General features: G+C 38.3%; 1 protein-coding gene across 3 annotated transcripts in view; it reads right to left on the bottom strand.

Moving 5' to 3' along the window:
• The window catches only part of Ptpn4 (protein tyrosine phosphatase non-receptor type 4), a 150,227-nt gene that overhangs the window by 6,389 nt on the left and 122,584 nt on the right, over positions 1-21,254 (bottom strand). For all 3 annotated transcript variants that reach the window (XM_042685237.1, XM_042685236.1, XM_042685238.1), the window contains 7 exons: positions 20,367-20,533; positions 18,388-18,478; positions 18,168-18,229; positions 14,518-14,664; positions 11,368-11,496; positions 8,845-8,993; positions 4,042-4,177 (listed from right to left, as the gene is read on the bottom strand). In XM_042685237.1, coding sequence (XP_042541171.1) covers positions 4,042-4,177; positions 8,845-8,993; positions 11,368-11,496; positions 14,518-14,664; positions 18,168-18,229; positions 18,388-18,478; positions 20,367-20,533 — 881 coding nt within the window. The remainder of the gene's footprint in view (positions 1-4,041; positions 4,178-8,844; positions 8,994-11,367; positions 11,497-14,517; positions 14,665-18,167; positions 18,230-18,387; positions 18,479-20,366; positions 20,534-21,254) is intronic.

The raw sequence follows: 21,254 nt of genomic DNA on the forward strand, positions 1-21,254 counted from the left end.
ACCACTTCCAGCTTTTTCTGTTTATGTAGTTCTGAGCAAGTAAACCCAGGGATTCTTCATGCATGCTAACCAAGCACTCTACTCTACCAGTAAGCCACATTCCTAACCCAAAGTATTCATTATTATACTGCAAATTTTTGTCTAAGTTTGAGAATTTCTGTAACTAAAAGCTAAAATAAATGACAAGCATAGGTCAATCAGCTTCAAATAAACTTATTTTATTTATTTATTTTTTTGGGTCTGGTTGTGGGGCCTGAACTCTGGGCCTGAGCGCTGTCCCTCAGCTCTTCAGCTAAAGGCTAGTGCTCTACCACTTGAGCCACAGCGCCACTTCTGGCTTTTTTCTTGGTGCTGAGGAATTGAACCCAGGGCCTCAGGCATGCAAGGCAAGTGCTCTACCACTGAGCCACCTTCCCAGCCCAGCTTCAAATAATCTTGTGACAACAAATATGCTAGTATTTTTAATGCTTTCAATTGTAAATACTAAAATTTATTATCTTGCTAGGTGTCTGTGGCTCATGTCTATAATCCTAGCTACTCAGGAGGCTGAGATCTGAGGATCACATTTAGAAGCCAGCCCAGGCAGGAAAGTACATGAGACTCTAATCTCCAAATAACCACCACAAAACCAGAAGTGGCACTGTGGCTCAAAGTAGCAGAGCAACAGCCTTGAGTGAAAAAGGTCAGGGACAATGCCCAGGCTCTGAGTTCAAGCCCCATGGGGGGAAAAGATCTTAACTTTAACATTAGTTCTAAAATCCGTAATTCCTCTTCTGATTCCTCAAACATAATTATGAGTCAGTGTAAGCTGGGTGTAGGTGTATACCTCTGTGATCTTAGCATTTGGGAGGCTGAGGCAGGAGGACTGTGAGTTCAAGAACAGCCTGGGACTACAAACCAAGACTTGCTTGACTTGCTTGGTAAGTATAAAGCAAAGCAAACAGTCAGTGAAGAATCTAATAAGTAACTTAAATTCTAGGACTACTGTTAGGTGTTTAAAGAAGCTGTACATCAGCTGTTTCACTGAAAGCAGTCCTCTCAGGATTCTCCATTCCTGGGATACTATCATTGTCAGCATTCCACCTAGTGACTAAGTAATGAAAGGCAAGTCTGTCTTTGTTTAAGCATTCAAGATTGAGCATACTATGTCACTTTCATGTTGGCAAAACTTTCTGTAAAAGGCCAGATAGTATTTTAGAAATTGCAGGCCCCAGAATATCTGTTGCAATTTCTTTCTTTCTTTCTTTTTTTTTGGGGGGGGGGGGTACAGTCATGGGGCCTGAACTCTGGGCCTGGGCGCTGTCAAGGCTAGCATTCTACCACTTGAGCCACAGCGCCACTTCCAGCTTTTTTTTTCCTTCTGCTTATGTGGCACTGAGGAATTGAACCGAGGGCCTCAAGCATGCAAGGCAAGCGCTCTGCCACTGAGCCACCTTCCCAGACCGCAATTTCTTAACTGCTATTATGATGTGAAAGCAACTGAAGACAATACTTAAGTGAATGAACCATGGCTGAGTTCTACTAATGCTTTATTTACAAAAACAATAGGTAAGTCAGATCTGACTTGCAGGTCAAATCTAGTATCTGTTGATCCCTGTACAAGCAGTTAGAAATGTCTAATAATTCCGAGTTAGGAATCATTAGCTCCTGGCAATGAGTAACAAGGTAAAAATAGGGGCTTGGGAGTGATAGTGCAAATCTGCAACCTTTGCTATTTGGGAAGCCAAGATTGGGGAAAAAAGTGGTTTGAGGGCCAGCCTAGGGAAGGAAACTTAAAGAGGGACCCCAGGAAAAATCAGAGGTTGGGAATGAGATGGTGGCTAAGTAATGGTTACCTAGAGTTTTTTCTCATGAACACACCTCATTGGACAGCTATTTGCACACAAAAAAATCCTTCAAAAAAAAATAAACAAAGAGATCTGGACCAACAGCATAGCAGCTTTGTTAACACCAGTATTTCACAAACACCCAGTTTTGAGGAAGCACAGTGAATACAGCTTGTCTTCTGGGAACTCTGGGCCATAAGGATGTTCTTACCTACAGGACTGCACAAACTACATCACAGTACAACATAAACCCATGCTCCTCTCAATATGGGTCAAGGACTAGCTCTGCCAGCAGCAAGAAAATTTAGCAGATAGATATTGGAAATCTGTTGTTGATGGTACATTCTTGTCATCCCAGTTAAGGTGTGAAGCATACATAGGAAGAGTGTGGTCCAGGAAAAAGGTAAGATGCTAACTGAATAAAAAAGCCAGAGCAGGAAGGGATGGAGGTTTGGCTCAAGTAGTAGAGTTCTTGCCTAGTGAGTATGAAGTCCTGAGTTCAAACTCCAGTAACACACACACACACACACACACACACACACACACACACACACACCCAACATCCTTTTACAATAAAAGCTCTGCAAAAAAAAAAAAAAGGAAAAAAAAGTTCTGAAGGAACTAGGAACAAACCTTAACATAATAAAGGTTATATAGAACAAGCCTAGAACCAACATAAAACTAAATGGAGAAAAATTAAAACCATTCCCCATTCCTCTACAGTTACCAGTGAGACAAATGTCTATTTCTTCCATCTTATTCAATATAGTGCTTAAATTCCTGCCAGAGGAATTCAATGAAGCAAGAGAAATAAAAGGTACACACAGGAATCTCCCTATTTGGAGATTATATGCAATCCTATGGCTTTTAAAAAAGATTTCATCAGAAACCTCTTGGATCTGATAGAATTTTCAGCAAATTCTAATTTTAAAATTAAAAAAAGTCAGTAGCTTTTTTATAAACCAAAAATCAACAAACTGAAAAAGAAATCACAATGGTCTCACATGGCAACATTAGCACCAACAATAACAATAACAAATGAAACAGAGAATAAGCCTAACTAAGAAGGGAAAGGAGTTCTAAGACAAACAAAATTTAGAAACAAGCCAGGCACTGGTGGCCTCATGCCTGTCAAACGAGCTACTCAGGAGGCTGAGATCTGAGGATAGCCTTTCAAAGCCAGCTGGGCAGGAAAGTCCATGAGACTTTTATCTCCAATAACCCACTCAGAAAACCAGAAGTGGCACTGTGGCTCAAGTGGTAGAGTGCTAGCCTTGAAATGAAGAACTCAGGGACAGTGCCCATGCCCAGAGTTCAAGCCCCGTAACTGACAAAAAAAAAAAAAAAAAGACACCAAAAAAACTAGAAAATGAAAAGACCTCCTTGTTATGGATTAGCAGAAAGAATATTGTAGAAAGGGCTATATTACCAAAAGCATTCTATATATTCAGTGCAATTCCATCTTGATGTCATTCTTCACAGAAATAAAAATCAATGCTGTAATATGCTGTAATTCATATGGAGTCATAAAAGAGTCTGAAATAGCAAAAGCAATAGAGCAAAAAGGGCTATACTAGGTATCATAATACTTCAAATCATACTTCAAAGCCGTATTAACAAAAACAGCATGGCACAGACAAAAAAACACCCATATAAACCAATGGAATAGAAGACTCAAGAGTGCTGGGGGCCATAGCTCAAGTAGCGGAGTCCCTGAATAGCAAGCTAGAGGTCTGAGTTCAATCCTCAATACATCTAAAGCAAAGAGAAAAATAGAAGACCCAGAAATAAATCCACACATCTATAGCAATCTGATTTTTGACAAAGGAGTAAAAAACAAAGTGGAGAAAAGACATCATCTTCAACAAACAGTGCTGGGAAACTAAAACTACTTATAGAAAAACACAAGGGAACATCTGGAAGTATGGCTCTAATGATAATATTTCACCTAGCAAGAACAAAGCCTTGACTACAAACCTCAGAACTGCCAAAACAAAACAAAACAAACCCAAAGATGTATGTGTATAAACGATTTAAGGTACATACTGATAACAAAACCTATTGAGTTTGAAGATATGTATATGTATGTTTGTGTATATATATGTATATATATACACACATATATATACATACATACACACATAAATATATATATATATATATATATATATATATATATATATATATATATATATACCTGAAGTACAGTACTTACAGGTGTTTGTATCATCATGGCTCGTTGATCTCTCATTGTTCTTACAATGTCTAGTGGATAAACTGGTTGATTGCATTCAATGAGACACATGGCTGTTTCCATAGTAATAAGAACCCCAGTCCTTCCAATTCCAGCACTGCAAGAAGACAAATTGGTAAAGTCTTACTGATACAATGGTATTTACTTCTCAGAGGTTTGAAGAAAAAACTGAAGTGCTAAATTATAATACAGAAGATCAATTTTATTTTAAGATTTTATATTACAGAAGTAGTAAGTCAATATTTGTATAAGGAATAGAATCTTATTGGAGCTATCTCCCTTAAAGTGCAAAACAACAGAACTCTAGTAATTAATATTAACAAAAACATAAAATACAATAGTATTTTCTCCTTAAGTGTTTTAAACAAAATGTAATTTAAAAATTTTATCATTAAGATCAAGATTTTTTGGAAATACAATCTGTAAATATGAATGGAGTAGCTACTAAAAATTTTACAATATAAACGGCCAAATGTATTTTGCCATTCTTTCTTTTGTTGTTGTTGTTGGTTGTGGGACCTGAACTCTGTTCCTCAGCTCTTTAGCTCAAGGCTAGTGCTCTACAACTTGAGCCACAGTGCCACTTCCGGCTTTTTCTGCTTATGTGTTGCTGAGGAATGGAATCCAGGGCCTCATGCATGCAAGGCAAGCACTCTACCACTGAGCCACCTTCCCAGCCTCTATTTTGCCATTCTTGATACGATGCCTTTTAAAAGATCTGGCCTTCAATCTTTTTTGGTGATTTGAAAGTCTACTGTTAATACCTCCACGATCCCAAAAACTCCATCCCCAAACTTTTAGAAATCATAAGTCACTTCGGCAAAATAGCAGGATACAAAATAAACCCACAAAAATCAGTTGCCTTCCTATACACTGATAACGCACAGGAAGAGAGGGAAATAAAGGGAGCAACCCCATTCACAATAACCTCCCAAAAAATAAAATATCTAGGAATTAACCTAACCAAAGATGTAAAAGAACTATTTAATGAGAACTATAAAAAGTTAAAGAAAGAAATTGCAGAAGACACTAGGAAATGGAAAGACCTCCCATGCTCCTGGATAGGCCGACTTAATATAGTAAAGATGGTGATACTTCCAAAACTAATATACAAATTCAATGCAATTCCTATTAAAATCCCAATGACGTACATCACTGAAATACAGAAAACAGTCCAAAAATTTATATGGAACAACAAAAGACCTAGAATAGCCAAAACAATTCTAGGGGATAAAGACAATATGGGAGGGCTATCCATGCCGAACTTCAAACTCTACTACAGAGCTATAATCACAAAGACAGCATGGTACTGGCACAAAAACAGACCCGAAGACCAATGGAACAGAATAGAAGATCCAGATATAAATCCACAGGCCTACAGCCAGCTGATATTTGACAAAGGAGCCAAAGACATACAATGGAAGAAACACAGCCTCTTCAACCGCTGGTGCTGGGAAAACTGGGCAGCCACATGCAGAAAACTAAAAGTGGACCCCAGCCTATCACCATGCACCAACATCAACTCAAAATGGATTAAAGACCTTAACATTAAACCTGAATCTCTGAAACTACTGCAGGACAGAGTAGGAGAGACACTTGAACTAATAGGCACAGGAAGGAACTTCCTGAACAGAGTCCCAGGGTCACAACAAGTTGGAGAGAGACTCGACAAATGGGACTACCTTAAAATAAAAAGCTTCTGCACAGCTAAATCTATCGCAACTAAGCTAGAAAGACAACCAACTAATTGGGAAAAAATATTTACCAGCAATATATCAGACAAGGGGTTAACATCCTGTATATACAGGGAACTCAAGAAACTAATCCCTCCCAAACCTAACAAACCAATTACTAAATGGGCAAGGGAACTAAAGAGGGACTTCTCAAATGAAGAAATAAAAATGGCAAAGAAACACATGAGGAAATGTTCATCATCCCTGGTGGTGAAGGAAATGCAAATAAAGACAACCCTGACAATAAGACAACATTCTTACCCCAGTCAGAATGTCCCACATCCACAAATCAGCCAACGACAAATGCTGGAGGGGATGTGGAGAAAGAGGAACCCTATTACACTGCTGGTGGGAATGTACACTTATACAACCACTTTGGAAAGCAGTCTGGAGGGTCCTTAGAAAGCTAAAGATTGACCTCCCTTACGACCCAGTCATACCACTTCTAGGCATCTACCCTGAACAACAGGAACCAATATACAAGGACACGTGCACCTCCATGTTTATTGCAGCACTGTTCGCAATAGCTAGGATATGGAAACAACCTAGGTGCCCCACCACAGATGAATGGATCCAAAAATTGTGGTATCTATACACAATGGAATATTATGCAGCCATTAGAAATGACAAAATAATGGCATTTGCAGGGAAATGGATGGAGCTAGAAGGAATCATGTTGAGCGAGGTAAGCCAAGAACGAAGAGACAAACGGTACATGGTCTCCCTCATAAGTGGATGCTAAATCCAAAAGGTTAGGTGATACGACAAAACTAACAGGACTTAAGAAACAAAGAACTCCCGCTCATCTGGTTGAACCACTACTAAATATCCTCATGCTGCTGATCACAAATATGGTATATAACATGTGAACACTGTTATATATTACAGACTGTGGTAGACAATTTGCTCCAGGGAAGTTAGAATGAACTTGTGACTTTGAAATTATGTAATCATTTAATCACAATCAAAAAAAAAAAAAAAAAAAAGAACCTCGGGGAAGGGAGGGAGGGAGGGGATGGTAGGGGGAAAACAATGGAGGGGGTAACAATGTTCAAGAGGAAGTGTACTCATAACCTCACTCATGTAACTGTAACCCTCTGTATAGTAGCTTTACAATAAAAAAAAAAAAAAAGTGAAAAAAAAAAAAAAAAAAAGAGAATCACAGATACAGATAGCACTTGGAATCCAAGAAAAAAACACAGATCTTAATCCAGGGTTAGGTTTCTACTTCTATCTAGTGATAGTTCATGCACACTCTAGATTAGCACATTGGAAGTGGTACTGTGGCTCAAGTGGTAGAGCACTTGCCTTGAACTGAGGAGTTGAGACAGCACCCAGTCCCAGAGTTTAAGCCACATGACAAAAAAATAAAATAAAATAAAATCTAGATTGACCCATGTGGAGTACAACAGAGACAAGAAGCAAGTAGTTCAGGTCTGTCTTCAGGGAAAGGCATGGGTTAAAGACTAAGAGTAGTCTCTTGTTAGCCTTTGCAGTCCTGGAAAGCTTGCTCAAAGCAGTTTTATTTGCATGAAAAACTGCTGAGTTCAGAAGATATTTTGTTCATTTGGAAGGCTCACATGCTTAAAATACAAAAAAAGGGGGGGGGGACAAACAAATTTTATTGCAAAAGAAATTATGTTTTTCTTCAAGAGAGTGAAAATAAATGGCCTACAATGATTTTTGGTGGGAGAAAAAGAATTTGTTCAAACATTATGATTTGTATTATTCTACTGTAATGCTAATTTCTTAGTTCTGTCTAATTTCTTAGTTGTCTGATGATAAGGCCCGACCTAAATAAATAAATAAAAACAAGACATCTCTAAAAAAAAAAAAAAAAAAAAAAAAAAAAAAGTCTACTGTTAAAATGTGATGGTAAGTCTGAAGATAAAAGGAATGCCAGTGGGGCTGGGAAGGTGGCTCAGTGGTAGAGTGCTTGCCTTGCATGCATGAGGCCCTGGGTTCGATTCCTCAGCACCACATAAGCAAAAAGAAAAAAGAAGTGGCGCTGTGGCTCAAGTGGTAGAGCACTAGCCTTGAGCTGAAGAGCTGAGGGACAGCACCCAGGCCCAGAGTTCAGGCCCACGACCGGACTTCTCCCCCTCCCCCAAAAAAGGTATGCCAGTAAGTATATTCACTGAATACATCAGCTAAAACATGGTTATGGTAAGGACATAATTTCTGTTTTCTAATCTTTAGTCAAGTGGCAGTGTAGGTTGAAGTCACTGTATTTGGCTCTTTGAGGGTAGCCTATTCACTGTTCACCAAGACCTCTAGGAAAAGGCATATCTTATAGTGACATGTGATAGGGCCATTTCAGGAGGAGATGGGAAGATTCAATATATTATAACCTAAAAGAAAGGGTATGCTGCAAGGAAGAAAGAGATCTAAACTTCAGGCCATCTTCAATGACTATGTTAGAAATAAAACTTAATTACCAATATGAGCAGGCAAATGAGTCATGGGGGCAGAGTCCTCAAAGTTGTGATGAAGACCCTTATAAGAGAGCTCAAGGGAAGGTTCATCTCCCATTCCTTCTGCCATATGAGGACACAGGATTTGGGCCTTCTGGAAATGGATCAATAAGGTACTACCCTTTGGTTGTCCTTACCTGACACCAAATTTGCAGGTGCCATTGATTGGACACTTGATTCCAGGTTGGACTTCCCAATCAGTTTTTCTTCTTAATTTGTTATAGCAATATAAACATAGAAAGATAGCCTAAAATATTGGATTTTATCAGATTTAAGATTAATCTAAGATCAACTTCAATAAAAATTTCAATTCCAGAGATGTTAAAATATGAAAAGTCTCCAAGAATCAGTATAATGTATCTTTATTTCCTATGATTTCTACCAATCATGTTAGAACCTACCCTTTGCTTTCTACCTTCAGAGCACAGCTTTGAGGTCAAATTACCACATCTAGTAATCACTACCTAATTATCAATCACAACGTAAGGACAAAATGTGTACTCTCATTTTAAAATGGCATATTTAATGTTATTCATAAAAGACAGGAAATAGAATACCTGCAATGAACAACAATAGGTTCTTCTTTTCCAGCCCTCTTGTTACGTACATGACAAACAAAATCCAGAAAGTCACTTGAATCATCAGGGACTCCATGGTCAGGCCAGGCTATGTACTGGATCTGAGTGAGCTGACGACTCTCATTTTTCTGAGTGCAAATAAAAATTATGCATCTTGACTTAGGAATTATATCTTTAATATATAAACATTCATGTCATTTTAATTTTAGAAGGCAAACAAAAACAACCAATAACTCCCTGTCTCCGAAATACATAACTCAATGAACATAAAGTATCAATAAAAAGGAATACATCATTCTATAGAAACGGCTGTATCCTTTTAAGGTTCCTTGTATTATTTCTCTATGTCCATTTCTATATTTGTAATTACTTTTCAGATGATAATCAAGTAAACAAACCTAAACAAATCAAGATAAAAACCTTAAAAGTTAGGTGAGCAAAAAAATAGTAATGTAAAAACATTTTTCCTTTTTTTTTTAATGGTAAACAAAATTGGGCTAATCTGACATGACACAGATGAAATTTTGGCAATCAGAAAAAAATTCTTTAAGACATGTAGACCAAAAATTGGAGATAATGAGTTGGAGGTATGGCTCAACTGGTAGGGTACCAGATGCAAGCAAGCTGAGCAAAAAAAAGCTCAAGGCCCCTAGTTCAATACCTGGTACCAGAACACTAACAAAAACAAAAAACCTAGAGATCATAAAAACACAAAGTTCAACCAAGAATCAATTCTTTTTGTGAGACAGAGAGAGGAGAGAGAAGGGAGAGGGGAGAGGGGCAGAAAAGGAGGGAGGGAGGGAGGGAGGGAGGGAGGGAGGAAGGAAGGGAGGGAGGGAGAGGGAGGGAGAGAGAGAGAGAGAGAGAGACAGAGAGAGAGAGAGAGAGAGAGAGAGAGAACAAAAAAGGACTTCTTAGTCAGGTGCCAGTGGTTCACACCTGTAATCCTAGCTACTCAGGAGGCTGAGATCTGAGGATCATGGTTCAAAACCAGCCCAGGCAGGAAAGTCTGTGAGACTCTTATCTCCAATAGACCATCAGAAAACCATAAGTGAAGCTGTGGCTCAAGTGGTAGAGTACTTGACTTGAGCTGAAGAGCTCAGGGACAGCACCCAAGCCCAGAGTTCAAGCCCCACGACTGACAATAAAAAAAAAAAACAAAAACAAAAAAACAAGGCCTTCTTAAGACTTTCTTTCTTTCTTTTTGGGGGTGGGGTCTGGTCGTGGGGCCTGAACTCTGGGCCTGGGCACTGTCCCTCAGCTCTTCAGCTCAAGGCTAGCGCTCTACCACTTGAGCCACAGAGCCACTTCCGGCTTTTTTCTTTTTGCTTATGTGGTGCTGAGGAATCGAACCCAGGGCCTCATGCATGCAAGGCAAGCTCTCTACCACTAAGCCACCTTCCCAGCCCCTTCTTCTTTTTTTTTTTTTTATTTACTTTTTTTTTATTTTGGCCGGTCATGAGGCCTGAACTCTGGGCCTGGGTGTTGTCCCTCAGCTCTGCAGCTCAAGGCTAGCGCTCTACCACTGGAGCCACAGTGCCACTTCGGCTTTTTCTGCTTATGTGGTGCTGAGGAATCGAACCCAGGGCCTCATGCTTGCAAGGCATGCACTCTACCACTGAGCTACCTTCCCAGCCCCAAGACTTTATTTCTTAATCCTAAAGGGATTATATGTTGCTCACCTCAAGTCTTTGAATAAAGAGATACAATTTGACATTTTTCAATAGCTTTTTTTTTTTTTTTTGCCAGTCCTGTGGGGCTTGAACTCAGGCCTGGGCACTGTCCCTGAGCTTCTTTTGCTCAAGGATAGCACTCTACCATGTGAGCCACAGCACCACTTCCAGCCTTTTCTGTTTATGTGGTATACTGAGGAATTAAACCAAAGACTTCATAAATGCTAGGCATGCACTCTACCACCAAGCCACATTCCCAGCCCCTTTCACTAGCTTTTAACATTTCTTTCTTTCTTTCTTTCTTTCTTTTTTTTTGGGTCCAGTCATGGGGCCTGCACTCTGGGCCTGGGCGCTGTCCCTCAGCTCTTCAGCTCAAGGCTAGCACTCTACCACTTGAGCCACAGCGCCACTTCCGACTTTTTCCTTTTTGCTTATGTGGTGCTGAGGAATCGAACCCAGGGCCTCAGGCATGCAAGGCAAGTGCTCTACCACTGAGCCATCTTCCCAGCCCCAGCTTTTAACATTTCTGCAGACAACTCAAATATTTTACTAATAACGGTCTAAGAATTTTGTAATAACCAAATACATTATTGGATTATTATGAATAAACATGGTAGTAACAACAATATGTGTTATTTGCTAGAATCTGTTTCAGATTAGAAATTGGAAATATACTGACTGTCGTTCAGAATATTCTACATGAAATTCCAAAGTTTCCCAATGACACTGACAAGTAATTCAGTATTTCTGATATTTCCTAGTAGCTAGCACTCTGATGAAAAATATTCACAGCTTCCAAAGTCTAATGCATAAACATCTACCTTCTTACCTCTTGGTTAAACAGGGTCATCTTCCTGAAGATATAGGCAGGGTTTCCTTCTTCAGAGTGGCAAGTGACTTGGTAGCAGCCATAGGATGAACTTCCTATTGCATCTGGCCAATACTGGTGACATTTTACCTGATACCAATAATAGTAAATAAAAATAAAATTATGCCTGTAATCCTAGCTTCTCAGGAGACTGAGATCTGAAGATCGCAGTTCAAAGCCAGCCTGGGCAGGAAAGTCGGTGAGACATTTTTTTTGTTGGTTGTGGGGTCACAGTGCTACTTCTGGTTTTTTCTGCTTATGTGGTGCTGAGGAATAGAACCCAGGTCCTTATACATGCAAGGCAAGCACTCTACTACTGAACTACCTTCCCAGCCCTCTGTGAGACTTTTATCTCCAATTAACCACCAGAAAACCAGTAGTGGCACTGTGGCTCAATGGGTAGAGTGCTCACCTTGAGCTGAAGAGCTCAGGGACAGTGCCCAGGCCCAGAGTTCAAGCCCCACGACCGACCAAAAAATGTATTTAATTATACGTGCTTATTTTAAGCTCTATAAATTTTTCCCCCTGCTTGTCCTGGGGCTTGAACTCAGTCTAGGCACCATCCCTGAGTCTTTATGCTCAAGGCTAGTGCTGCACCACTTAAGGCATACCTCCATTTCTGATTTTTTGGTGGTTAACTGGAGATGAAGAATCTCACAACTTTCCAATCCCTCACTGGCTTTGAACTGCAGTCCTCAGAGCCCAGTTTCCTGAGTAGCTAGGATTACAGGCACAAGCTACCGGTGCCCTGCTAAAACGTTTTAATTTTTAAGACCTTTAAGCTTATGGAAAATGTAACTTATACAGCCTTGTGCTAGATCATTCTAATACTGACACACATACATAGACAGACACATGTGTGCACATATACACATCCTACCTGACAATACTGAAGTTATGGCTTGCTAGGCAGATGCTCTACCATTTGACCATACTTTTATTTTTATTTTTAAAGTTAGTTTGCAGGAAAAGGCAACTTCATATTGCAACCTATTACCTATACCTCCTTTGTAACTGGGATTACAATCATATATCACCATTCCCGTCTTGTAAGTTGAGATGGAGCTTTGCTTATTTCTTGCCTGGGATGGACTTAACAGAAATCCTCTGGATCTCCATCTCCAGAGTAGTCTTTTTCTGCATTTTGAGAATACAAGTATCCTGGAAGTGGTGCTGTGGCTCAAGTGGTAGAGTGCTTGACTTGAGCTGAAGAGCTGAGGGACAGACCCAGGCCCAGAGCTCAAGCCCCACGACTGACCGCCCCCCCTCCCCCAAAAAAAGAACCACACAGGGAATACAAGTATCCTAACCAGAATTTTTTTTTTGAGGGAGCTCTGAGAATTAACCCAGTACCGCTAGTTTTTGTTGTTGTTGTTAGCTCTAATATATAATGCATAAGCATTTATCTCAACCATTTAGAATATGCAATTATTTTTAGTATAGTTACAGGTGTATAACCATCCCTACCAACCACTTTTAGAACATTTTCACTATACAGAAAAGAATTCTTATCCCATCCCACCATCCTTTGTTCTGCAGAGTGAATCCAAGTACTCACTAATGGACTTTTTGTGCTAATAGAATTGCCTATTGTGGGCATGCTATATAAATGGAATTATACATGTGGTCTTTTTTTTGCCTGACTTCTTTTATTTAGTATGTTTTCCAGGCTCATCCACACTGTATCATGTATTTCATTCCTGTTTTACTTCCAAATAATATTCAATTATAGGATATACTACAGTTTTTCATTTATCTTTTGAGTTGTTTCTGGTTTATGGCTATTGAGTAATGGGCCAAGAATAGTCATGAACAAATTTTTGTGTGAACGTACATTTTCAATTCTCTTGGATGTATCCAGGAATGAAACTGTTATAGTTACTTTATGTTAATCTTTTTCTGTTTAACTTTCCCAAAGTGATTTAATCATTTTAGGAATCCATATCAAGTATATTAAAGGTTTCTGTTTTTTCCACATCATCATCAACACTTGTTATTATTTGTCCTTTTGTGTATGTGTGTGTGTGTGTGTGTGTGTGTGTGTGTATGGTGGTACTTTGAACTCAGAGGGCTTTTCACTTACCAGTCAGGCACTCTACCATTTGATCAAGGTCTCCAGACCTTATCTGTCTTTTTGGTCTAGCTATTTTACTGTTTATGAATTGTTATGTCATCATGATCCTTGATGTCTGATGCCAACATCTTTTCATGTGCTTAAGATATTGCTATACTTTTTTGAATAATTATCCATTCAAATCCTTTGCTCAGTTTTTTTTGTCATGGGACTTGAACTCTGGGCCTGAGCGCTGTCCCTCAGCTCTTCAGCACAAGGCTAGCTCTCTACCACTTGAGCTACAGCGCCACTTCTGGTTTTCTGGTGGTTTATTGGAGATAAGAGTCTCACAGACTTTCCTGCCCTGGCTGGCTTTGAACAGCAATCCTCAGATCTCAGCCTCCTGAGTAGCTAGGATTACAGGCATGAGCCACTGGCGCCTGGCTCTTTGCTCAGTTTTTAAACTAGCTTGTCATTTTATTGTTAAATTATTTGAGTTCTTTATATAGTCCAGGTGCATCCTATATATGTAAATGTTTTTAAATAATAATAATGGCTAACACTCATTTAACATGTTAATAAATGTAACTTTTGGGTATTTAGCTATGAAGATTTAATCATAAAAACCACAAAAAAGAAAATTAAAGGTTTCAAAAGATAAAATTAGTATATTTTAATTAAATATGCAATGTCTTTTTTTTTGTATTTTTGTTGCTTTTGTTTACTTTTTGTCTTGTTTGTAAGTTTATCTGCAATGTAATTTATTTATATATTTATCTTGTCAGCTCTGGGGCTTGAACTCAGGGCCTGGGCACTGTCCCTGAGCTTGTGCTCAAGGCTAGCACTCTACCACTTGAGCCTCAGCACCACTTCTAGCTTTTTTGGGCTAGTTTATTGAAGATAAGAGTCTCATGGAGACTTTTCTACCCAGGTTGACTTTGAACCATGATCCTCAGATCTTAAGCCTCCTGAGTAACTACGATTATAGGTGTGAGGCCAGCTTGCAGTGTAATTTTTAAAAAAGCTCAAGCAACGTATGAGATTCAACTATGACTTACTCTGCCACGTTCAACTTGTGTGGTCAACATTACAACCATGGAGGAGCCCTGTTCCCATGTCATTTGCCAAAAATCTGTACAAGTATGTGGTAATGGACCTTGACAAGCAATATACTGATTAATGATACTTGAAGAAGGAATTTCCATCTAAAAAGAAAAAAAATTAAAATAAAATCTTTTGCATTACTACTTTTTAACATAAGGAATGTGAAAAGTATTCACTTAAATTTTACATACCTGGCTTCGTAAACTGCAATCAGTAAAACACTATCAATACTTTCTTATTTTAGCCATAGAATATTTTTCTTGACAATGTCTAAATGTTATACATCTTTATCTTTCAATTAGTGGAAAGAGGGATTTAAGTATTTTCCAAAACATTTTGTATTTTTTGTTTTTTCATTGTAAGCCTGCCAAGTGCTGGGTTATAGGCATGTGCCACCATACATAGTACTATTATTATTATTTTTTGTTGGTCATGAGGCTTGAACTCTGGACCTGGGCGCTGTCCCTTAGCTCTTTAGCTCAAGGCAAGTGCTCTACCACTTGAGCCACAGCACCACTTCCAGTTTTCTGGTGGTTAATTAGAGATAAGAGTTTCACAGCCTTTCCTGCCCGGGCTGGCTTTGAACCGTGATCCTCAGAGCTCAGCCTCCTGTGTAGCTAGCATTACAGGCATGAGCCACTGGTGCCTGGCACTATTATGGTTTTAACAACACACCAATAGTCTATTTCAGAGGCAGAGAGTTGGTACAGAAATATGAAAATTGTATCTGTAAAAAGCTGATTGCTACCTTTTCTGAGGTAGAAAAGTTCTACCATTTATGTTAGTTTGAATTTTGCGTATGAAACAACTTTAGTGGCTATTATTAGAAGGCTATTTTAAGTAAGTTTTCAGAAGGTGGTAGGATATTAAAAATTGGAAAAGATAAGCCACCAACTTACTATATTTGAGGTTAAAAAAAAAGAGGTGAAATATACATACAACAATTCAAAGAATACCAAACAGAGAGAAGGAAGTCTCCTTCTAATCCTAGCTTCTACTTAACACTCAGAAGGTCAATCTTTGTTATTAGTTTCTAATACACTTATTCTTTAAATATACAACACATAATGTACATGTAAAACTATCTTCTCAAATGTACAAGTCGTTATGTCGAAAAACAAACTTTACAACTTTGGTGGAGAGGATGGGGGAAGGAAGGGATGGGAAGGGGAAACAAAGGAGGAAGCAACAATGCTTGATAAGAAATGTAATCGTTATCTTGCCCATGTAATTGTTACCCCCGCTGTACGGTATTTTCACAATAAAAAAAATAATCTCACAAAGCCATAAACAGACAAAAATTTAAATAAATACAATTAGTACTGGCTTAAAAAAAGCTATCTTCTCAAGGGAGGGTAACATCATTCAAAAAGAATGTACTCATTACCTAACTTATGTAACTGTAACCCATCTCTGTAAATCACCTTTACAATAAAATTTTAAAAAACAAACAAAAAACAAAACTTCCTTATTTTTCTGTAAACAATTAAAATAATACCATATATTCTTCTGAATCATTTTCTTTGAGATATGTCAAGTTAGTGCATAAAATTACTACTTTTAATGAATCCTATATAAAATATGCTATAATTTATTTAACAGATATTCAAGGCATTGCTAATTTATTTGTTACCAGTTAGAAGGCTGAACTAATAATTTTGTCAATCTAATGGCTTTTGTGCAAATGTAAAAAAATCCATATGGACAGCAGGAATAAATGAGAATTGCTGGGTCAAAACATGTGTGTTTAAATTTCTGGCAGTGACAAATTGCTTTCTCAAGAGATTCTACCAATTCATACTTTCACCAATAATGTATGATGAATGCATTCCCCTTTATACTCATTAATATATAATCTTTTATCCCAAACTGTAAAACTCTCAATCCTCTGAAATGTACTTGATAACAAAATCTGATCTCTTCTGAACAAATACTTTTACTCTATTAGTCCCACTTAGTTGAAAAATCCATAGTTTGCAAATTACAAATTACAAGACACTTCTCTCATAATCTCTTAGATATGTTATTTGTACAATATTATATTTATGTTATATGCAATGAGTAGCTCTGTGTGTGTGTGTGCGCGCACGCGCATGCACGCGCACGCCAATCCTGGAGCTTTAACTCAGGGCCTGGGTACTGTTCTTGAGTTTTTGTGCGCAAGGCTAGTGCTCTATCAATGAGCCATAGTGCCACTTCTAGCGGTTTTTTTTTTTTTTTGCCAGTCTTGAGGCTTGAACTCAGGGTCTGGGCACTGTCCCTGAGCTTCTTTTGTTCAAGGCTAGCACTCTACAACTTGAGCCAAAGTGCCACTTCTGGCTTTTTCTGTTTATTTGGTACTGAGGAATCAAACCCAGGGCCTCATGCATGCTAGTCAAACATTCTACCACTAAGCCACATTCCCAGCCCCTTTCTAGCTTTTTTTTTGAAGGTAATTGGAGTCAAGAGTCTTGCAGGCTTTCCTGCCCAGGCTAGTTTCAAACCATGATTCTCAGATCTCAACCTCCTGAGTAGCCACAATTACAGGTGTGAACCATTGATGTTAGCCTAAAAGTTCAAAAAATCTGAATCTTAAAGTGTATTTCATTCTAAAGTTTCAGGTAAAGGATATGGACCTGTATAAAGTATTATCACACTTTTGGGCTTTCAATCTCATAGTTAAATAATAGTTCTGCCAGACACAGGTGGCTCATGCCTATACTCCTAGTTACTTAGGAAGCTGAGATCTGAGGATAATAGTTCAAAGCCAGCCTGAGCAGGAAAAGCCATGAGATTATGATATCCAGTTAGCCACCAAAGAGCTGGAAATAGAACTGTGGCTCAAGTGGCAGAGTCCTAGCCTTGAGTAAAGCTCAGGGAAAGTGGCCAGGCCTCAGAACTTGCACATAAACTGAATGTATTTTGTGTTTGATATTTATTATTTTTGTGTTTTAATGACATTGTGGTTTTGCTACAAAAATAAAACAGGAACAAGTGATTCTCCTGCCGCAGTCTCCGAAGTGTCGGGTGCCACTGTACCTGGCTATTTAGAGGTAATATAAAAACTTCTTTTCTGAAATATTAAATTCTCAAATACATAGGAGAAGTATAGCTTAATGAGATGATATATAAATTTACATTACAATAATCGGGAAGTGAGGACGAACATGACAACTACTGAAGCTGAGTGCTGTGTACATGCAGGCCATTTAACTTTTGTCCTTCTGCACATTTGGAATTTTAAGTTATATAAAAAAGTAGTGATCCTTTTTTCTCTTAGGGGTAAAGGAACCCTCCTTGCAATGAATATATATTAGAGAATTGACTCAACCTACTCATTAGGTAGCCTGTTTATGTCCAGTGATTTAAAAGGCTACCTTTACTATAAACAAAATTCTAATATTAATACTTGAAACTATTTCTGGACTGACAGTTCTATTTCCTACTTTATCTGTATATTAAAATGTCTGCAACCAATTATTTTCTTTAATATTACTTTGACGTTATCCAGTATCTGAAAATTTTAATATTCTATTAAAGTTAGACTTTCAATAAAAAGGAGTTAACCTCAAAGTTTATAGTGGTCCTTTATTATTTGAAATAAAACCATAATTTTAAAACTTACATTTATATAGTTTGCATTGATGTAGTCTTCACTGCCTTTTAAAATAACCCGTGTAGCATCATCTGAAAAAATTGAAAAGAAACAATGGGTTTTTTGTTTTGGTGCTTGTGATTAGAGTCTTGCACATCTAAGCAAGAAGCTCTATTACTTAGCTATTCCCCAGACCAGAAATGATACGTCAATGAAGTTATTAAACTTAACAGAGATGATAGATACTTACAAGGTGAAATATCTCTATATCTATTTTTGGAAATGTTCTGAGGTAATTTGGCACAACACATTGTCATTCCAGGTTTTTTCCGATATAGTTGCTTAAAAGAAAAAAAAAATCCCAATAAGCCTGATTATCAACAAATTCATTGTTTTTTAGACTTGTTTCTATAACAACAGGAAATAGGCTCTCTGACTACTTCATCTACACTATGATATATATTAGGCTAGAAATGAACCAAAATTGTGAAACTTAGTTCTATAGTTGCTGACATGGATTATTACATTTTAAAAAATGGTAAAAGAAATAAATAATAATTTTACTCACTGAAGTATTTGATATTTTGAATACCTAGTCTGCAGAATACATTTAGCTTTTATTTAGTTTGGAAGTATATACAGCCAGAAATTGAGAACTTTCATTTAAAAGAAAAGTTGAGGGGCTGGGAAGGTGGCTCAGTGGTAGAGCGCTTGCCTTGCATGCATGAGGCCCTGGGTTCAATTCCCCAGCACCACATAAGCAAAAAGAAAAAAAGCCGGAAGTGGTGCTGTGGCTCAAGTGGTAGAGCGCTAGCCTTGAGCTGAAGAGCTGAGGGACAGCGCCCAGGCCCAGAGTTCAGGCCCCACGACCGGACCCCCCCCCCCCCAAAAAAAGAAAAGTTGACATGAGTTATAAGTATACATACCCTTATCTATAACATATACTTCAGAGTAATAAATATTCAAAATTGCCATTTTAAAAACCACATGAAAATCCTTACAAATTTATAAAATAAAAAGTAAGTTCATTTAATATAAAGCCTTTCAAAATCCACTGCATACTCACTAATCAATACACTGATTATACACCTTGAAACAAGGTGTACCTATTTTGTTAAGGGGCGGGGGGGGGGGTTGACAAAATGATGGGAAGACAAATGGGTGAACAGTCATTATTGTATTCAATGTACACATGTAACTATGGAAGCTGGTAACGTGAGAGGATAGGTGAAGTTAGGAGAGATGAGGGAGAAGGCTGGAAAGGGTTAACACTGATCAAGATGCATTATATTTATAAACTGACTACAGGGACAAATATAGCCAGAATAATCAATGTACACATGTGATAAAGGTAGTAGAAAATGAGAAGTGAAGGGACATAGGATGGAAGGAAATGATGGAAGGTGTGACTGATCAAGGAGCACACTGGACACTTAAGTAGACATGTTAAATTGTAATGCCCTTTTGAAGTTTAGAAAATAAAAACAAAGTACCTAAGAAGTATTAATAAGATGAGAGGTTTGGTTACAAGTGACAAAAATCTGAGAAAGATTACAAAAGACAAGGTATGAATATAAAATATTAGAGCTTTTTTCTTTTAACTCAGGATTTTAATCTTTGTTTTGTAGAATAATGTTCTTGCTACATGTAGCCCAGACTAGCCTTGAGCTCATAATCATCCTGCCTATACCTTCTGAGTGCTAGAATTATATGCAAGTATCACTTTACTCAGCTCAGAGTATTTTAACTCTCCAATAGTCTATCCATAGCTTCTACCTCTCATTAAAAAAAAAAATCAGTTTGCTCCAACTTTCTAAAGGATATCCATTCATATAATCATAACTAGGATGACAGTAACAATGAAAAAAAACTTCAAATACTTTTTGTCCAACATATTTCCAGATATTGCTTTATTTTATTAATCAAGAAGTAGTGCAGGGCTGGGAAGGTAGCTCAGTGGTAGAGCGCTTGTCTTGCATGCCTGAGGCCCTGGGTTCGATTCCTCAGTACCACATAAGCAAAAAGAAAAAAGCCAGAAGTAGCGCTGTGGCTCAAGTGGTAGAGCGCTAGCCTTGAGCTGAAGAGCTGAGGGACAGCTCAGAGTTCAGGCCCCACGACCAGACCAAAAACAAAAAAAAGTATTACAAAGAAACCACCAAACTAGTAAGAACATATGGGGGGCAAACCCCTTTTCTGGGCAAATCCTTTTTCTGTTCGATAACTACTTACATCAAATTGTGTCAGGACGGTTCCAGTGATAAGCCCCTCAGCTAACTGGATCATTGACTCCCGCAGAGAGTGGTCATCTTGATGGATACTATCTAGTGGGCCTTTCTCAGGAATGTATTGGAAGTCTGGCTCATTTTCTAACTTTTCTTCCACTACATCATACACAGCTAAAATAAAACAAAAATACAGATGGAATTCATAACATGGAATTCATAACAATCTTCTAGACATGTTCTACAGTTTCATATCATAAAAATAACCCATTTTTGAGTAATTATATCAGATTTAAGTCTGGTGCTATTGTGTAGGGATTGAGAACAACTGTGGAGTTTGAAGGACTTCTACTGTCTATCTGGGGGAAAACAAGGGTTCTTGGTCATATGATAATGTCTGTAACATGGAAAGACATTTAGGTAAAGAGGGCCTAGGAGGGCTATGACTTAGGTGGTATGTCTGCCTAGCAAGAATTAGTCCCTAGTAAGAGTTCAAACTCTAGTACTGCTACAATAGAAAGAACCTTGAAACAACAACAGCAACAAAAAGGCTAATTGTGGTGGCTCCCATCTGCAATCCTAGCAATTTGGGAGGTAGAGATTGGGAAGATCACAATTTAAGGAAAACCAGTACAGGCAAAGCATTTTTTAAACTATATTATCTAAGCCAACAAAAAGCTGGATGAAATGGAATATCCCAGCTACTTGGAAAGTATAAATTAGGGAATCATGAGGCAGGTGTTGATGTCTTATGCCTATATTCCTACGTACTCTGGAGGCTAAGATCCAGAGAATCATGGTTCAAGGCTAGCCTGCAGAAAATGCTATGAGAGGGTTGGCAAGGTGGCTCAGTGGTAGAGAGCTTGCCTTGCATGCCTGAGGCCCTGGGTTCGAT

The sequence above is a fragment of the Dipodomys spectabilis genome, unplaced genomic scaffold (genome assembly GCF_019054845.1).
Source record: "Dipodomys spectabilis isolate Male_0828 unplaced genomic scaffold, ASM1905484v1 ptg000094l, whole genome shotgun sequence".
NCBI lineage: Eukaryota > Metazoa > Chordata > Mammalia > Rodentia > Heteromyidae > Dipodomys > Dipodomys spectabilis.